Source organism: Nycticebus coucang, chromosome 10, assembly GCF_027406575.1.
Source record: "Nycticebus coucang isolate mNycCou1 chromosome 10, mNycCou1.pri, whole genome shotgun sequence".
NCBI lineage: Eukaryota > Metazoa > Chordata > Mammalia > Primates > Lorisidae > Nycticebus > Nycticebus coucang.
This window is the reverse complement of record NC_069789.1, coordinates 123,195,175-123,214,519: the sequence shown is the minus strand read 5'-3', so window position 1 is coordinate 123,214,519 and position 19,345 is coordinate 123,195,175. Positions and strand designations below refer to the sequence as shown.

Genomic DNA, 19,345 nt, shown 5'->3' with positions numbered 1-19,345 from the left:
TGGAGTTCTTTAAGAGACTGGAGTTTTTCTTAGATTTTATTTCTCTATTTGATGAACATACTCTTGGCTGTCAGCAGTGTTGGGAACAAGCAGAACTGGCCCATCATTTTCAGTTGAAACTGATCAAGTGCACTTAATGCTCAAAATTGCAGATACTTGGCTGTGTGTGCGATAAGCGTGCTGGGTACATGGGCTGTCAAGCAAATACTAGCAGCTAATGGTGACTGCACATTTATTGCACACCAGCCTCAGTTCTAAGTGCTCCTGGTTTATTGCCTCATGACAGTAGTACAAAATAGATCTTTGCAGGTTACCACTAGCCATGTGACTTTGGCAAGTTCCTCCCCTCTCTGTGCCTCAGTTTCCTCATGTGTAAACTGAGAATGATACTGCTGTCTGACTGATGGGGAGATGTGTGGCTGCATTATATAAAGCCCTTAGCCTGGCAGGTAAGAGACACTCAAGAAGTGTTGGCTGTTATTATCTCCATTTGGCAATTGGGGAAACTGAGGCACATGAGAAATTAAATAAGGTACTCAGCAAGTACAGAGCTGGTTGAGGGAACTTTCTGGGGAGATGAAAGTGTTACATATGCTGGCCAGGTGGGGTGGCTCACGCCTGTAATCCTAGCACTCTGGGAGGCTAAGACATGTGAATCACTTGAGTTCAGGAGTTCAAGACCAGCCTGAGCAAGAGTGAGAAAAAAAAAATAGTGGGGTGTGGTGGCAGGTGCCTACAGTCCCAGCTACTGGGGAGTCTGAGGCAAGAGGATCAATTGAGCCCAGGAGTTTGAGGTTGCTGTGAACTATGATGCTACCGTACCCAACCCAGGGACAGAGTAAGACTGTCTCAAAAAAAGAAAGTATTCTGTTCCGTATCTTGATTTGGGTACACGGGTGTGACATGTGTAAAAATGTGTTTAGTTGTACCCATAAGAGTTGTCCTCTTCACTGTATGTAAATACCTCCCCTGCTAAGCGGCCTGGTCCTCAGGCCTGTATTAGGTCCTACCTTGGATCAGCAAGCTGGTGGTTTTTGCACAGCACAGTCTCTGGAGCCAGACTTCTGTGGTCAAATCCTGTCACTTCTTACCAGCTTTTTGTTCTCAGGCATTGTACTTTGCCCCCTGTGCCTGTTTTCCCATCTAAACTTGGGGGTATGAGTGAGCGAATATCAGCAAAATGCTTACACGGTGCCTGGCACGTGGTGAGCTATACGGGGATGCTTGTTATCAGCTGCGGGGCCCGTGCCAGTCGCAGGGGACCATATGGTCTTAAGGGGCTTCGGAACGCTCCTCTCCACCCTCACCCGGACTTCCCACTCTCAGGGCCTGAGGCGGGAGATCCAAGCGCACGGGCGGCGCCTGGAGGAGGTGCTGGAGCGCGCGGCTGCCCTGGCTTCGCTGCGCAGTCCCGAGGCAGAGGCTGTGCGCTGCGGCCTGGACCAGCTGCAAAGCGCCTGGGCTGGCCTAGTGGACGCGGCTGAGCGGCGGCAGCAGGCACTAGACGCCGCCTACCAGGTGGAGCAGTACTACTTCGATGTCGCCGAGGTGGAAGCGTGGCTGGGCGAGCAGGAGCTGCTCATGATGAGTGAGGACAAGGGCAAGGTGCGCCCGGGCTGGGGGTGAGGGGGGCCTGGGGACCCTGGAGCCCAGGGCCGCCACTGCCGCCTCATCGTGGGCGCCGTGTGCCTGCAGGATGAACAGAGCACCCTACAGCTGCTGAAGAAACACCTGCAGCTGGAGCAGGGCGTGGAGAACTACGAGGAAAGCATCGCGCAGCTGTCGCGGCAGTGCCGAGCGCTGCTGGAGATGGGACACCCAGACAGGTGGGCGGGTGGGACCGGTTCCCAGGGAGTGGTCCAGTAGGATCTAAAGCTTCGCTGTTGGAAGTTGAGGCAGGGCCAGAATTGGACATTGTGGTGGGAAAGATCCTCCTTGTTTGATGCTGGGAGCCCCTCAGACTTGGCAAGAGGGCGAGGGCAGGGAGTGGGCACAGCCCAGGGATGGTTGAGAGGGTGGGGCCAGGAGCACTGGGCCTTGAATGTGGTGAGGCCTCATTGTGGGAGAAAGGGGGAGGTGAGTCTAGGACTGAGAGAAGTCATCACTCCAGACAGGCATAGATCCTCCTCCTACCCACTGTGTGGGTAGTGTCTGGGAGGAGGGAAGGGCCTGCACTGCCGAGACTAGGTATGGAGGCAGGGCCTCAGAACTCATGGCACACTGAGGTGGTGTTGCCTCACTGAGCGTCCAGACCTGGCCCAGGGCTGGGATCTGAGAGTGGATATGGAAGAGACCTCTGAATGAGCAGGAGATTGGGGCTGGGGGTACATTGGCTAGGGATCCATAGGGGAAGTCTGGAGACCCCACAGCTCACCGGATGAGAGGGGTGTGAGGCTGAAGATAGAAACTCAGTCAGACTGGGGTAGGGGTGAACTCATCAAGCAAAAGAAGCAGAGTTTTCCCTGGGTGCCAAGATACAAGTCTGGCTGAATCAAGACTTGCAGAAAACAGAATCCACCAGGAGGAATGTGAGAGGACTTGACCCTACCTGAAGATTCAGAGAAAACACAGCCCTGCTCTGAGAGGGAGGAGATAGGGACTCGAAGCTCTGCCCCCAGAATTCTCAGGTGGCTCCCTCTCTGCTCCTCCCTGTCCCCCATCAGCGAGCAGATCAGCCGGCGGCAGTCTCAGGTGGACCGCCTGTATGTGGCACTTAAGGAGCTGGGAGAGGAGCGCAGGGTGGGTCTGGAGCAGCAGTACTGGCTGTACCAGCTCAGCCGCCAGGTGGACGAGCTGGAGCACTGGATCGCCGAGAAGGAGGTAGTGGCTGGTTCACCTGAGCTCGGCCAGGACTTCGAGCATGTCTCGGTGAGCATCATTAGTAATTACAGTGATACCAGGGGCCATGGGTATGGTGCCAAGGTTCTCTGGGCCTCCATTGCCCCATTCATAGTACAAGGGTAATAATAGTACCACCTCGTGGCTCTACTGCAAGTTACCATAATGTAAAGCACTTAGGAGTGTGCTTTTCACACACAGAGCCCAATACAACATTAACTAGTATTATCATCTTATTTTATTATTGCTATTACTATATTGATACAGAGTAGGTATTCAGTAACTGTTAGATATTATTTTTTAATATTAATATTTATTTATTTATTTATTTGAGATAGAGCCTCAAGCTGTCACCCTGGATAGAGTGCTGTGGCATCACAGCTCACAGCAACCTCCAATTCCTGGGCTTAAGCGATTCTCTTGCCTCAGCCTCCCAAGTAGTGGGACTACAGGTGCCCGCCACAACGCCCAGCCATTATAATTATTATTATTATTATTTTTAGCAGTTTTTGGCCAGGGCTGGGTTTGAACCCGCCACCTCCGGTATATGGGGCTGGCGCCCTACTCCTTTGAACCACAGGCACTGCCCTATTTATTTATTTTTTGAGACAGAGTGTGACTCTGTCACCCTGATTAGAGTGCCATGGTGTCACCATAGCTCTCAACAACCTGAAACTCTTGGGCTCAGTCAATCCTCTTGCCTCAGCCTCCCAAGCATCTGGGACTATAGGCACCCAACATGACACCCGGCTAGTTTTTATATTTTTAGTAGAGTTGGGGTCTCACTCTTGCTCTGGCTGGTCTCAAACTCCTGAGCTCAAGCAACCTACCTACCTTGGCCTCCCAGAGTGCTAGGATTATAGGTGACAGCCACTGCATCTGGCCTGATATTTTTTATGATGTTGATGATCACAATGATAGGTTGGAAGGGGCTAGTGTATTCAGCCCCTTTGCCCACTTTGTTGTTCCCTCCACTTCCTGGTGGCAGGTGCTACAAGAGAAATTCTCAGAGTTCGCCAATGAGACCGGCACAGCAGGGCGGGAGCGGCTGGCAGCTGTGAACCAGATGGTGGATGAGCTGATCGAGTGCGGCCATACAGCAGCAGCTACCATGGCTGAGTGGAAAGATGGGCTGAATGAGGCCTGGGCTGAGCTGCTGGAGCTCATGGGCACACGGGCCCAGCTGCTGGCTGCCTCTCGGGAGCTGCATAAGTTCTTCAGTGACGCCCGAGAGCTTCAGGGACAGATCGAGGAGAAACGGAGGCGGCTGCCCCGCCTGACTGCCCCACCGGAGCCAAGACCTAGTGCCAGCTCCATGCAGAGAGCCCTACGAGCCTTTGAGCATGACCTGCAGCTCCTTGTGTCCCAGGTGGGGTGCCAGTGGCTGTTGGGGCAGGTGGGAGGGCCTGGATATCTGTGGGCAGCAGAGCAGGAAGAAATCAGGCTGTGGAGCAGTCAAAATTAGGCAGTGGAACAGATAGTAAGCAGGCCACAGATCAGGAAGAATTAGTAATAGGCAGGCAGAAGAGGGACCAATTGCATGGTGTGCAGAAATCAGGTAGTGGCAGAAAAGAGTGGTGCAGTAGGTCTGCTAAAAATTAAATAGCATTTCCAGTAGAGATTGAGCAGTGTTTCTCCTGAAACCACGAGGTGAAGTTTATCAAATCCAGTGGTCTAAAGGGAATTGCAAGAGGGCCAAGAGAAATTGGACTGTGGTGCAGATGGAAATTAGAAAGCAGGTCTCTGATAGACATCATAAGATTTTTCTGAAAGAAATTTGATGAAGGTGGATTTATGGGAAAGTCAACAGAGCTAACAGAAACCAAGCAGAGGGGCTGACAGAGATTGGGTGGTGGATCCAAGCAATCAGGTTGAAATAGAGCTGTGGGCCTAACAGAACTAAAGGAGCAGGACCGAAGGAAATGAGGTTGCAGGTCTAATGGAAGGTAGAGATAGGACAGTTATTTTAATAAGTTGAAAGATGACTATTAGAAATCAGGCTGAGGGCTTGGTGCCTGTGGCTCAAGCAGCTAAGGCACCAGCCACCTACACCTAAGTTGGCGGGGTCGAATCCAGCTTGGGCCTGTCAAACAACAATGACGGTTGCAACCAAAAAATAGCCAGGCATTGTGGCAGGCGCCTGTAGTCCCAGCTACTTGGGAGGTGGAGGCAGGAGAATCACTTAAGCCCAGGAGTTTGAGGTTGCTGTGAGCTGTGATGCCACAGCAGTCTACCCAGGGCAACAGCTTGAGGCTCTGTCTCAAAAAAGTAAAAAAATAAAATAAAATAAATCAGGCTGAAAGATTGTTAGTGATTAAGTGGTGGATCTGATAGAAACAAGGTGGTCACTGCAAAAGAAGTCAGGTGATTGAACCAGTAGAGTTGGTAGCACTCACCCAGCAGAGTCCATAGAGATTGGGCAGGCAACTGATGGCAACTGAACCGCTATTCTGAAGGAAACTGGGCTATGATGAGGTAGAGGGTCTGAAATACATCAAGTGGAGAAAATAATACAGCATGTCTAACAGGTATCAGAGTGGAAAGGGGATTCCTTAAAGAAACAAGGTAGAGGTGGGCCTGCCTGAAGAAGTAGGTGACAGTTTCATTAGAAATAAAGCTCTCAGACCAAAAGAAATCAAGAAAGAAACGTAGTAGTAGAAAGTAGAAAGTAGTAGAAAAAAAACCTGAAAGAAGTCAGAGGCTAGGGCGATGGCTCAGGCCTGTAATCCTTGCTCTTTAGGAGTCTGAGGTGGGAGGACTGCTTAGGGGCAGGAGTTTGGGACCAGCCTTGGCAATAGTGAGACCCCTCATCTCTACAAAAAAAAAAAAAAGAAAAAAAGGGCGGCGCCTGTGGCTCAACGAGTAGGGTGCCAGTCCCATATGCTGGAGGTGGCGGGTTCAAACCTAGCCCCGGCCAAAAACAAACAAACAAACAAAAACAAAACAAAACAAACAAAATATATATATATGTATTTTTAAAATTAGCTGGGTGTGCATCTGTAGTCAGTCACAGCTACTTGGAAGGCTGAGGCAGGAGGATAGCTTGAGCCCAGGAGTTTAAGGTTGCTGTGAGCTGTGATTGGGCAGCTGCACTCTAGCCAGGTGGCAGAGCAAGACCTTTTCTCCAATGAATCGATGAATGAAAGAAGTAAGAATGTAGGTAAGTCTAAGAAAAATCAGGCAGCAAATGTGAGAGAAATGCAGTAGTGGGTATAAGAGAAGTCAGAAAGTAGGCAGCGGACACAGCCTGCTGTGGGATCACGGGTGCAGACTCCTTGCATCTAAGGGCTGTGCACTCAAGCAGATGGTAAAAGAGTAGGCAGGGTCTGGGCCCTTGAAGGGCCAGCGCCCGACCCAGCATGCCTCTCAGGTGCGGCAGCTTCAGGAAGGGGCGGCCCAGCTGCGGACGGTGTATGCGGGTGAACACGCCGAAGCCATTGCCAGCCGAGAGCAGGAGGTGCTGCAGGGCTGGAAGGAGCTGCTGGCAGCCTGTGAAGATGCCCGCCTGCACGTCAGCTCCACAGCCGATGCCCTGCGCTTCCACAGTCAAGCCCGAGACCTGCTCTCCTGGATGGATGGTATCGCCGGCCAGATCGGGGCAGCTGACAAGCCCAGGTGCCCCTCAGTCCTCCTCAGGCTTCCTACCTGTCTCTGGCAGCCTCCCTCAGCTACCCCCAGCCCATCCACAGTCTCCTTCCCATAAGAAGTCACAACAGTTAATACCTACATGGCACCTCTATGTGGCAGGCACTGTTCTAGATGTTTCATGTATATTAGGACCCCTGGTCAGGCCTGACATTGTGGACTTAAGGCACTGGGCATCTTCCTGTCCTCTGTCTTTCCCAGTCCCCCACTACTGCCCTCTCTCCATGGGGATGTCATGGGAGGTGCTGAGGCCAGCATGGGAGGTGCTGAGGCCAGCAGTGGGGCAGGGGAGGTGTGGGACTGTATCTGTCAGGGTGGAAGAACAACTCTAATGAACAGTCCCGGCATCTCACTGGCTTAACCTAGTGGGCACTGATTTATTGCTCACATAGTGGTTCACAGTGAGTGTGCAGCAGAAGTCTTTCCCAGGTGGTTGGGAGTCAGCGGCCTTCCATCACTTGGTCTGGAAAGTCATTTGCTGGACCCTCTGGATACTACTGTAGGTGGGGAAAGACAGCAGGAGCCTCACATAGGAGAGTGTAGGGACTAAGCCTGTGTCAAACGCTGCTGGCCAAATGGCCCAACCTGTCTGCCAAGGAGGCTGGAAGTTTAATCCTGTGGTTGTGGCCAAGAAGAAAAGGACCTGGAAAATGGTGGGCAGTGGCAATGATTCTGTGACCATGGGGGTCTTGCACCTGCACTTATTTACTCAGCAAATGTTTACTGAGTGCTTGCTGAGTGCCAGATGCTGAGCAAGGCCAGTGTTGCCCCGAGGCAGCTCGCTGTCTGATGGGAGAGTAAACCGCACATCCTGCTGCTTCACCAAGTAGTAAGTGCTGTGGAGGAAAACATGGTGAGGTGAGAGAATGAGGCCATAGCTGGCAAGGCCTCTCTGAGGATGTGACATCTGAGTGGAGGACTGAATTAAGTGATGGGTGAACTGGGTAAAGTTTTGAGGGAAGGATTTTTCAGGTGGAGGGGTCAGCAAGTGCAAAGGCCCCGAGGTGGGATGTAGTTAGGCACATTTGGGGAGGTGAGGTCATTGCAGCTGGATGGAGCAAGGAAGGGGAGAGTCAAGAGCGGGAGGAAATGAGAACAGAGAGGCAGTAGCTGCCACACGTGGTGAGGAGTGTGTCTCCTCTCTAAGTGTCCTGGGAGAGTTCAGAGCAGGGAGGGACATGACATAATGTACATTGGAGAAAAATCACCCCAGTTGCTTGTGGGGAATACACTGTAGGGAACAAGAGTGGAAGCAGGTAAGCCAGCCGGGAGGCTCCTGCTGTGATGCAGGTGACAGACCATGCTGGCTTGGTCCATCATGGGGGTTGTGTGTAGAAATGGAGAGAAAAAGGGGCTTGATTTTAAGAAATTTAAAATTTTTTTCTTATGAAAAATTTCAAATCACAGAAAAGTAGAGGTAACAATGTAGTGAACACACATGTGTATTGTGAACACCTGGCTTAAACCACCATCACCATTTGGCTAGTCTTATTCCAATAGTACACTCCCCCCACCATTGCCCCTCTTCCCCTGCTGAGTTATTTTAAAAACAATCTTCACTTCATATCATTTCACAGAGTGTATTTTAAAGTTACAAATGTTCAGTTCTAGGTTGGGTGCAGTGGCTCATACCTTTAATCCTAGCACTCTGGGAGGCCGAGGTGGGTGGACTGCCTGAACTCATGGGTTCAAGGCCAGCCTGAGCAAGAGTGAGACCCTGTCCCTAAAAACAGCTGAGCGTTATGGTGGGCACCTGTAGTCCCAGCTACTTGGAAGGCTCAGGCAAGAGAATCACTTGAGCCCAAGAGTTTGAGGTTACTGTGAGCTGTGATGCCAGGGCACTATACCGAGGATGACAAAGTGAGACTCTGTCTCAAAAAAAAAAGTTCAGTCCTGACTGAAGGATTGCCTTCAGGGGCTAAGGGAAAGAGAAGGGTTATTGACGAATGATGGGTGAATTTATTCAAATGGAAGGAAGAGATCGTGTTTGGGGAATGGGGGAGGATCAGAAAGATTGTTCTAGTTGTATTAACTTTCATTACAATGTGGGATCTCCAGAAGTAAGTTTGGACATATTTTATATTAGTCTCACTCTTTTCTGTTATTATAATAATACCACAGATTGGGTAATTTATAAAGAAAAATGTTTATTTAGTTCATAGTTCTGAAGGCTGAAGGCTGAACTCTAGAGCATGGTGCTAGCATCTGGTGGGGCTTTCATGGTACATCACAGAATAGTGGAGGACATTACAGGGTGAGAGGGCAAGTGTGTGCTAGTTCTGGTCTCTCTTTCTCTCTAAAGCTGTTAATTCTTAGGGTCCCACCCTGATGACTTCATCTAATGGTGATTACCTCCCAAAGGCCCCACCTCCAAATTCTATCAACATATCAGTTTCTAACTTATGAAATTTGAGAGACCATGGACATGGTGGCTCATGCCTGCAATCCTAACACTCTGGGAGCCTGGGGTGGATGGATCCCTTGAGTTTAGGAGTCCAAGACCAGCTTGAGCAAGAGCAAGACCAAGTCTCTACTAAAAGTAGAAAAATTAGTCAGGTGTTGTGGTGGGTGCCTATAGTCAGTCCCAGCTACTTGGGAGGCTGAGGCAAGAGGATCACTTGAGCCCAGGAGTTTGAGGTTGCTGGAGCTAGGCTGATGCCACAGCACTCTAGCCTGGGGCAACAGAGTCTAGACTCTTATCTCCAAAAAAAAAAAAAAAAAAACCAGAAAGAAAGAAATTTAAGAGACACATTCAAACCATACTGTAAAGCTGTGATTTATCAATTGGTGGAACCTTCAGAAATTTGGAATTTATTTTGAACATACGATGGCTTAGAGTAGCACTGTCTGATAGTTATAAAATGTGAGCTACATATACAATTAAAAATTTTCTTGTGGATGGTGCCTGTGGCTCAAAGGAGTAGGGCGCTGGCCTCATATGCCGGAGATGGTGGGTTCAAACCCAGCCCCGGCCAAAAACTGCAAAAAAAAAAAAAATTTCTTGTAACCACATTAATGAAGTAAAAGGAAGCAAGTGAAAATTATTTTAGTAATCCATTATTTAACCCAATAGACTCGACTCCAAATAATATCACTGCAACATGTAGTCAATATTAAAATTATTAATGAGACATTTAACATTCTTTTTTTTTTTTTACACTAAACCCTCATGATGTGGTGTGCACTTTACCCTTCAACATATTGCAATTTGGAATGGACTAGTCACAATTCCAGTGCTCAATTGCTATGCAAGTTTGGTGGTCGCTGCATTGGACAGCACAGACTTGGAAAGTTAGAATCCACTGGCTAGTGGAACCTTCAGAACTATAGAAAGTTAAAAAATTTAGAATTCAAGATCCAAAGGTTAGAAGGTTAGAATCACAAAAGTGTGAAATTTTGGAACCTTGGAAATTTGGAATCATTGAACTACTGAAGAGCCTTGGACCCTCAGGACTTGGTCAGAGAAGGTAGGTGTGTGTGGAGGTGGTATGGGGTATCAGCCTCAGGGCTGTGTGTTCACCAGGAGCTGCTTTAAGGGCAGGCCCACACAGGCCACCCATGGCTGAGATCCCTCTCTCCCTGCCTGCCACCCGCTGCAGGGATGTGTCATCGGTGGAGGTGCTCATGAACTACCACCAGGGCCTGAAGACGGAGCTGGAGGCACGGGCACCTGAGTTGACTGCTTGCCAGGAGCTGGGGCGCTCTCTGCTGCTTAACAAGAGTGCCATGGCTGATGAGGTGGGGAGGAGCATGGGGGACACCCTCTGCCACCAAGGCACATTGAGGGGTGGGAACCATCCTTGACCCCACTCCTACCCACCACTCCCAGATTCAAGCACAGCTGGACAAGCTGGGAACCAGGAAGGAGGAGGTGTCAGACAAATGGGACCGTCATTGGGAGTGGCTGCAGCAGAGTGAGTGAGGGCCCAGACACACATGGGCTCAAGGCACAGGGACATGCTCCAACATTCCCAAAGCCCAGAGGGTGACACAGGCATGCTTTGCACACTACCCATCGGTCCAGAAGCAAACATACCGACTGGGAGGGTGAACAGGGGTCTGCCTTGCCACTGGATCCCTGGTGGCAGACACCCTGAGAGAAGCTGGTGCCCACAGAAACAGCCCGAGCCTGTCATTCCTACGGAGCCCATAGAGGTCAGGGCTGGGACAGGAGAAGCCAGAGGGGTAGGGAAGGACAGAGAAAACAGCCAATGCCCCCAGGAAGGACACCTGGTGTCCCCAGCCCATGACCTCACATGCCTCCCTCAGTGTTGGAAGTGCACCAGTTTGCCCAGGAGGCGGTGGTGGCTGATGCCTGGCTGACAGCCCAAGAACCTCTGCTGCAGAGCCGGGAGCTGGGCAGCAGCGTGGATGAGGTGGAGCAGCTTATCCGGCGACATGAGGCCTTCCGAAAAGCGGCTGCAGCCTGGGAAGAGAGGTTCAGCTCTCTGCGGCGCCTGACCACGGTCAGACCCCCAGATCCTATTCCATGCCCCCACACAACAACTCCCCCAGCCCAGCCCTCTATATAGGACAGTCACGTCCAGACTTAGTGCTCTGTCTTGTTGCGTGAGGGCCAAGAAAGACCTTTCTAGGCTCCCAGTGGAGCACAGGAACAGATCTGTCACCATACAATGAAAGCCCAGAGTAGTCAGGGATGAGATGGAGAGACAAAGAGGCACTTGTCCTGTCCTGAGGTAGTCTGGTCTGAGTCTTGAAGACCGAAGTGAAGAGACTGTTCTAATAAAAAGTCTTAAGGTCTTCACTCTGGGAGGCTGAGGCGAGTGGATTGCCTGAGCTTGCAGGTTGGAGACCAGCCTGAGCCAGAGTGAGACCTCATCTCTAAAAATAGCTGAGCGTTGTGGTAGGCACCTGTAGTCCCAGCTACTTGGGAGGCTGAGACAAGAGAATTGCTTGAGCACAAGTATTTGAGGTTGCTGTGAGCTATGATCCACAGTGCTCTACCAAGGGCGACAAAATGAGATTCTGTCTCAAAAAGAAAAAAAAATCTTAAGGTCTTGGGTGCACCATTAAGAAAGGAGGAAATGGGGGTCAGAAAGGTTATCTAGATGTAAGGCTGAAGCAGGTTGATTGCCTGAGTTCAGGAGTTCGAGACCAGCCTGAGCAAGAGAGACCCTGTCTCTACTAAAAATAGGGCCCAGGGGTGGCACCTGTGGCTCAAAGGAGTAAGGCACCAGCCCCATATACCAGAAGTGGCCAGTTCAAACCCAGCCCCGGCCAAAAACTGCAAAAAAAAGAAAGAAAAAAAAAGGGCCCAGCTCATGCCTGTAATCCTAACACTTTTGAAGGCCAAGGTGAGTGGATCACTTGAACTCAGGAGTTCAAGACCAGCCTGAGCAAAAGTGAGACCCCCATCTCTACTAAAAATAGAAAAACTAGCCAGGCATTGTGGCAGGCCTCTGTTATCCTAGCTATTGGGAGGCTGAGGTAAGAGAATAACTTGAGCCTGGAGTTTCAGGTTGCTGTGAGCTATGATGCTGTGGCATTCTACCCAGGGTGACAGCTTAAGTCAGCTTCTGTCTCAAAAAAAAAAAAAAGAGAGAGAGAGAGAGATACCCTATTTCTACTAATAATAGAAAAACTAGCCAGGCCTGCGGCAGGTGCCTGTGGTCCCAACTATTAGAGGCTGAGGCAAGAGGATAGCTTGAGTTTAGGAGTTTGAGGTTGCTGTAAGCTGTGATGCCACAGCACTCTGCCCAAGGTGGCAGTGAGACTCGGTTAAAAACACAAAAAACAGGGCGGCGCCTGTGGTTCAGTGGGTAGGTCGCTGGCCCCATATACCGAGGGTGACAGGTTCAAACCCACCCCCGCCAAACTGCAACAACAAAATAGCCGGGTGTTGTGGCGGACGCCTGTAATCCTAGCTACTCGGGAGGCTGAGGCTGAGGCAAGAGAATAGCCTAAGCCCAGAAGTTGCAGGTTGCTGTGAGCTGTGACACCAGGGCACTCTACCGAGAACGATAAATTGAGACTCCCTCTCTAAAAAAAAAAAAAAAAAGAAGAAGAAGAAAGAAAGAAAAGGAAAAAAGAAAGGCACCCAGAGAAAGTGTTAATTAGTTCTTAAAAGCAATAGGTGTTTGAGAAAATAGGAATTAAGTCCTTGCTAGAGAGCAAAGCTTGGGCCCAGGCCTGGACAACCTTGCTCTTTCAAAGAACTGATAAAGTCTGGCGTGGTGGCTCACGCCTGTAATCCTAACACTCAGGGAGGCCGAGATGGGTGGATAGCTTGAGCTAAAGAGTTTGAGACTAGCCTGAGCAAAAGTGAGAACCCCGTCTCTACTAAAAATAGAAAAACTGAGGCAAGAGGATCGCTTGAGCCCGAGTTGGAGGTTGCTGTGAGCTATGATGCCACACCACTCTACCCAGGGTGAAAACTTGTCTCAAAACAAACAAAACAAAAACTGATAGAGTGGTGAGGCAGAAAAATCCTTCCCCGACCGCTCCCTCATGAGCCCTTCCTCCACCCCCACGCCTTCAACTTGACCCTGGTCCCTCTCTCCTCAGATCGAAAAACTCAAGGCAGAACAGAGCAAGCAGCCGCCCACCCCGCTGCTGGGGCGCAAGTTCTTCGGGGACCCCACGGAACTGGCAGCCAAGGCGGCGCCCCTGCTGCGGCCAGGGGGCTATGAGCCCCTGGCCCGTCGGGCCTCGGACACGCTGTCGGCCGAGGTTCGGACCCGGGTGGGGTATGTGCGACAGGAGCTCAAACCCGAGCGCCTCCAGCCGCGCATTGACCGCCTGCCTGAGGTTCCGGGCAGGGTGGAGCCCACCGCTCTGCCGGCCGCACCAGAGGACGCAGGGGAGACCCCCGTGACTCCCGTGGCGACGGAGCAGGTACGGCCGCGGCCAGAGCGCCAGGAGTCAGCTGATCGCGCTGAGGATCTGCCCAGGAGGCGGCGGCCAGAACGCCAGGAGTCGGCCGACCCGTCTGAGGAGGCTGCGCGGAGGCGGCGACCTGAGCGGCAGGAGTCGGCGGAGCACGAGGCAACCCACAGCCTTACCTTGGGCCGATATGAGCAGATGGAGCGGCGGCGGGAGAGGCGGGAGCGACGGTTGGAGCGGCAGGAGTCCAGTGAACAGGAGATGCCCACCAGGGGAGACCTAGCCAAGGGGTGAGGGGCTGTGTGACCAGGGAGTGAGGGAAGGGGAAAGCGTAGAGCTCCCACAGCTGCACAGGCCTGGTGGAGGGGCTGAGGGTTCATAACGTCCTAAAGAGGGAGCTACTGTCTGGTACCCATTTTGCAGAGGCAGAGAGATAGGCCCATTATTCCATAGAGGCAGCCCTTCCTGTTGGAGGAATAGGCAGAGTGCTTCCCTGCAAGGGCAGGTTTTCAGTCACTGGGTTCTAACGCCTGCACCAAGTCCCCTGGGCTGGGATTTTGTCCTGTCTGCATCCTAGTTTCTTTGCTGGGCTAGGGGTGGAACCACTACTGCCTTGGGAAGAGCCTCCGTTGTAATCACCTCCGTTGTATGGATAGGGCAACTAAGGCTCAAAGAAGGCCCATCATTCAGTTTAGATGAATCAGGACTGATACTCAGGCCTTTCAGAATCCAGAGTTAACCAAAGTGTGTAGTGCAGAGTAGTCCAATCAGCTGTGTTTCCAGAAAAAGGCCTTTGGTCAGGAGACATTGACTTCTTGATCCTTTTAAAACTTCACATTTCAGGAACATTTGCTGAATGCCCACTCTGTGCCAGATGAGAGTAGTGATTTAAATAGTCACAACCCTGCCTTCATGGGGCTCACAATCCAGTAGGGGCAATAGACTTGTCATCAGTGAAGAACCAGAATGATTAGGGCTGGTGACTGTCAGGGATGTGGGAGGCGGGCTGTGTTTGGGAGCTCAGTGGGTGGGTGGAGAAAGGCAACAAAGGGGTGAAGGCACTTTGTGGATTTTGCTTTTTGTGCTGCTAAAAACTCAAAGGAAAGAGAGGCTCAGTCCTGCATTCAGCAGGCATGTCCTGAATACCTGTGGTATATAAGGCCAGCATCTGAGATAGCTGCAGAAGTGAACAGAGGCCTGGCATCTCAGGTTGAGGGGTGGAGTCTCCTCTGTCCAGCCAGACAGGTTCCTGGGAAAAGACACCCCAGTTCCATTTTCTGTTACCTACCACCACCAGGAAGGCTACCCTGGCTGACATTGTGGAGCAGCTGCAGGAGAAAGAGGCAAGCCCAGGGCTCCCTGTTGGGGTAAGTTGAACCTCTGGATGGGTGGTGATATGGAGACCCCACTTCTTAGAGCAAGAGTAAGGAAATCAGAAACAACCAATGTTAGGCTTGGACCCATCCTCCTACCTGAACCCTGCAGAGACAGCATGGTCTCTCAGGACCCCCAGATGACCCTCAGAGTCTGAAAATTTCTCATTAGAAAGATGGGGCACTGACATAAGAGACCCCTGCTCCCCTCCACACACTCCAGACTCTACCAACATCTATCCTGGGCTCCATATTTCTTCAGCCCCGTAGGGTCCCAAATTTCCTCATAGATGGCCACATACACACACAGAAGGAAGCCCCAGATTGCTTCTACAGACGAGGCACCCATCTGCTAGCACTCCTACTTCCACAGATCTAGCACCCTCTTCTCACCATCAAGAGAAATGCCAAACCCCAGGAGTCCTAACAGACTCACTCCCAAGACCCTTGGGGCACCTGAGTTGGATCTCTATCCCTGAGGTCCTCCCATATTCATCCCCAAGACAGATGGTCCTTCAGACGTATGGGACCCCAGACCCATGAGCTCCCCAAGACAGATGGCCCCCATGCCCCCAATGGACAGCACCCCTCTTCCCCCTCCCTTCACACAGCCGCCGCTGCCTCAGCCTCGCGAGCTTCCCCCTGGCCGCCTGCCCAACGGGCTTGAGCCGCCGGATCGGACACCTCGGCCGGACCGGCCGCGAGCGCGGGATCGGCCCAAGCCGCGACGGCGGCCGCGGCCGCGAGAGGGAGGTGAGGGCGGGGGGAGCAGGCGCTCGCGCTCCGCCCCGGCCCAGGGCGGCTCCGCCCCCGCGCCTCCGCCACCGCCCACTCATACAGTGCAGCACGAGGGCTTCCTGTTGCGCAAGCGTGAGCTCGACGCTAACCGCAAGTCGTCCAACCGGTGAGCGTGTGGGCGGGGCTTTTGGAAGGTGGGTCCCAAGCTCAGGGTGTCCAATGAGTGAATAGGTGGGCTTGTGGAGGGGGTGTGGCTCAAATGCAGAACCTCCAACCGGTGGGGAGGTGGGGCAGGGAGTGGGGATCAACATCTAGGAATCCAGTCAATGAACCGTAGGGGAGGAGCCTAAGGTTAATAAGTTTAATGGCTTGGTAGAGCTTACATGGGGGCGGGATGAGAATGCTTTGATAGTGAATAAATTGGGACTTTAAGTTCTCATAGCATCCAGCCCAAGAATTGCCTGACTAAATGGCAGATTGGGAGTCGAATCTAGGTTTCCTTGGCTGTGGTGAATCCCAGAGAACTCTTCCAACCAAAGAGTGGGGGCGGATCCATCCTTGAAGTTTCCAACCAGGACATATTCTGGGGGCTGCGGAGAAGGGCAGTAATCTCTTATAGGTTTCCAAATGGCGATATAGTTGTGATGTGTCTGCTGTCCAGCTTCTGGTTGTCCAACCTCTTTTTGTTCAACTGGGAGGAAAAATATGGGAACAGGTGGAAGCAAAGGGATCATTGGCCAAGGAGTGGAGTGAGACCTAAACCCAAGGGGTAAAGTGGGGAGGGCAGGTTCAAATTTTCCTGGTGGGGTCTGGAGATTGTCTTTCTTCCTTTCATCTAGGCCAAGGTGGGAATAAACAAGGATACCTGGTATATTTTGCCCTTGAAGGGCTTCCTCCTGGATTGAGGCTTTGGCTGTTTGGGGAGACAGGAATTCCTATTCTAGACGGTGGATTAATAGATATTCCTTGGGACAATTCTGTGAGGAGTAGAGGAGTAGGAAAGAATGGAGAAAAGATTTATGGAAGAGATGGCTCAAGTCTTGCATTCTGGAAATTTAGTATAGGTGGGGATAATGAAGGGCAAACACAGCAGAGAGACTTACACTCTCCCTTAGCTAAGCAACAGCCATAAGGCCTAACAGCCTAGAACCTAACATCCTAGGCCTATGGCCTAACTAGGGCAAAGGCCTAGTGATAGGAAGCTTCAGGTATATTCAGCCATGAGGCTGTTAATGAAGAGTACTCAGGCATAGTACTGCAGCTCTGCCTTGAGCCCTTTCTTGTCACTACAGATCATGGGTGAGCCTATACTGTGTGCTCAGCAAAGGAGAGCTGGGCTTCTACAAGGACTCCAAGGGTCCAGCATCTGGGAGCACACATGGTGGGGAGCCACTGCTCAGCCTGCAGAAGGCCACCAGTGAGGTGGCTAGTGACTACAAGAAAAAGAAGCATGTCTTCAAGCTCCAGTGAGCCCCCCTATTGGGCAGGAGGGAGGGATCTAAGGCTGAGCTTCTCTCTCCCAGCAGGACCCTGGCTTTCCTGGAGGATAGTTAGTGGGTGGGCTGGGCCCCTTCCTCAGATTTCCCAAATCCTGTGTCCTTTCCTGCAGGACCCAGGATGGCAGTGAGTTTTTGCTCCAGGCTAAAGATGAGGTGAGAACTGGTTCCTTTTGTCCCCTGTGTGGACCTCAGGAATGACCTGGCTGGCTAACTCCTGGCCCCTGGTGTTGGGGCTGTGAAAAGAGAAGCTCAACAGGGCAGAGTTATCAGGGCCATAATGGGAAAGCCTGTGGTCAGTGAGAGCCTAGATAAGGTTCCTAACCAGGGGGGAGTGGGAAGGGGTTCAGGTAGCTGGAGGCCAAGATGACAAAGTCCATCCTCCTTTTCTTGGCCACTAAGGAAAACAGAAAGAGTTAGCTTAAAAAGGGGTAATAGCTGGGCATAGTGGCTCACACCTGTAACTTTAACACTATGGGAGGCCAAGGCAGGAGGATTGTTTGAGCTCAAGAATTCAAGACCAATCTGATGGAGAGTGAGCCCCGGTCTCTACCAAAAATAGAAAAGTTAGCCAAGGATTGTGGTGGGTGCCTATATTCCCAGTTAGTCAGGAAGCTGAGGCAAGAGGATCACTTGAGCCCAGGAGTTTGAGGTCACCGTGAACTAGGCTGACACCATGGCACTCTAGCCTGGGTAACAGGGTAAGACTGTATCTCAAAAAAAAAAAAATTCTTATCATAACGCTATTGTGACAATTAAAGTAGTTGATAAATGGAGATCAATTAGCACAGGGCCTTGTGTCAGTGCTCTAGACACATTACTGTATTATTATTGTTTTTGTTTTTTATCTCTGCAGTGGGAATTATAATATAACCCTACTGCATAGGTTTTAATTAATACTCAAAAGTGCTTAGATCAGAGCCTGACACAAGTGCTAAGTAACTACTGCATCACCATTTTCATCATTACTCCTGTTTAATATACGAGGAAACCAAGTTCAGAGAGAGTAGTCTGATTTCAGGATCATCTATTACTCCAGATCTTCTCTTCCAAATATAGACTCTGTGCCCCGTTTCTTCCCCCAGGAGGAGATGAATGGCTGGCTGGAGGCTGTGGCCGCCTCAGTGGCTGAACATGCTGAGATCGCCCGCTGGGGCCAGACACTACCTACCACTTCATCCACAGATGAGGGCAACCCCAAGAGGGAGGGCGGGGAGCGCAGGGCCAGCGGGCGAAGGAAGTGACTTCTCCCCCCCTCCCCCTGGGCCTGACACGTCTCCCTGCCCCTCTTTTCCGAACTGTGGGCACAAAGACACTTTTTCTTCTGCGGGGCAGGAGCCCCTAGTTCCAACACTGAGGACGTGCGCGCCATGACGGGCACTGGAAAGGAGGGGACTTCTCCTGCACCCTTAAAAGTGGTGGGGGGATTATTGCCCCTATAGCCATATCTCGGCCCCTTCCCGCTCACCATCCCCACCCCAGGTGCTGGGGCTCCATTATTTTTATGCAATAACTGAGCTTGGTGGGGGCGGGCAGGGGGCCAGTTGAGCCAAGGCCCCTGCCCCGAACCACAGATCCTGCCCCAAGAAGCTGGGGTGGTGGGGGCGATAATTCCTGTCCCCGTCTCCACCCTAGGGATGGGCACGGGGGCGCTGGTGAGGTCCCCTGGACCATCCAGGGTGCTAGGGGGTAGGGAGGGGACACCCCTCCCCGCCTTTACCTCACTTCCAATGCTGCCTTGATCTCTGTCTGGGAGGGGGGAGTGAAGGGGCCCTATCCCCTGCACTCCGCCGCCTCAGAGCCATGCGGTTAATTCCTGACTTAGTTTATTTTTGCAAAACCTCGACCTCCTCCTCCCCCGCCCCGCATCCGCGAAGCCTTTTTAATGGGAGGGGCGTCAAAGCTAAAAGTCTTCCTCTCTCCTCCCCCCTCCAGCTGTAAATGCCACTTCATGAGGGGAGGGGTGAGGGGAAGCTGTCCCCCTGCATGCTTCTGGCTGGAGCACCTCCCTGGGGAGTGTGGGGACCGGGTTGTGGATAGCCCCCATGGTCCCCTGGAGAAGACGCTGGAGTCTGGGGGTGTGAGATAGTGTGGCGGGCGCACACTCTGTAGTACCTAAAATAAATCCTTTGGCTTTGACGGTCTACGCTGATTTATTTTCGTTTCATGGAGCGTGTCTGGGAGGAGTGAAGGGAGGGCTGTGGCGCGGAGAACATCCATACTCCTTGATGTGGGGACTAACTTAGAGGTCTAAACACAAGTCCCCTTGACGAAGCACCTAGATGCCATAGCTAAAATGGGAACCCTAGAGGGATGTGGATTGTTTTGATTCTAGTGGTAAACTTCCTCAAAGGAGCCGCCAGGTCCTCTGTCCAGGGCAGGAAAGGCGGGCCCCTTTAAGAAGGCGGAGAA

At 51.7% G+C, this 19,345-nt stretch overlaps 1 protein-coding gene across 4 annotated transcripts in view; it reads left to right on the top strand.

Moving 5' to 3' along the window:
• SPTBN4 (spectrin beta, non-erythrocytic 4) overlaps positions 1-19,072 on the top strand; it is an 82,553-nt gene extending 63,481 nt beyond the window's left edge. For all 4 annotated transcript variants that reach the window (XM_053607283.1, XM_053607284.1, XM_053607285.1 and 1 more), the window contains 14 exons: positions 1,327-1,605; positions 1,696-1,826; positions 2,664-2,868; positions 3,827-4,207; positions 6,209-6,453; positions 10,083-10,221; positions 10,313-10,397; positions 10,753-10,949; positions 13,009-13,616; positions 14,624-14,693; positions 15,311-15,603; positions 16,730-16,903; positions 17,047-17,089; positions 18,019-19,072. In XM_053607283.1, the coding sequence (XP_053463258.1) occupies positions 1,327-1,605; positions 1,696-1,826; positions 2,664-2,868; positions 3,827-4,207; positions 6,209-6,453; positions 10,083-10,221; positions 10,313-10,397; positions 10,753-10,949; positions 13,009-13,616; positions 14,624-14,693; positions 15,311-15,603; positions 16,730-16,903; positions 17,047-17,089; positions 18,019-18,177 (3,009 nt within the window). In that variant the 3' untranslated portion in view covers positions 18,178-19,072. The remainder of the gene's footprint in view (positions 1-1,326; positions 1,606-1,695; positions 1,827-2,663; positions 2,869-3,826; positions 4,208-6,208; positions 6,454-10,082; positions 10,222-10,312; positions 10,398-10,752; positions 10,950-13,008; positions 13,617-14,623; positions 14,694-15,310; positions 15,604-16,729; positions 16,904-17,046; positions 17,090-18,018) is intronic.
• The last annotated feature ends 273 nt before the right edge of the window (positions 19,073-19,345 follow it).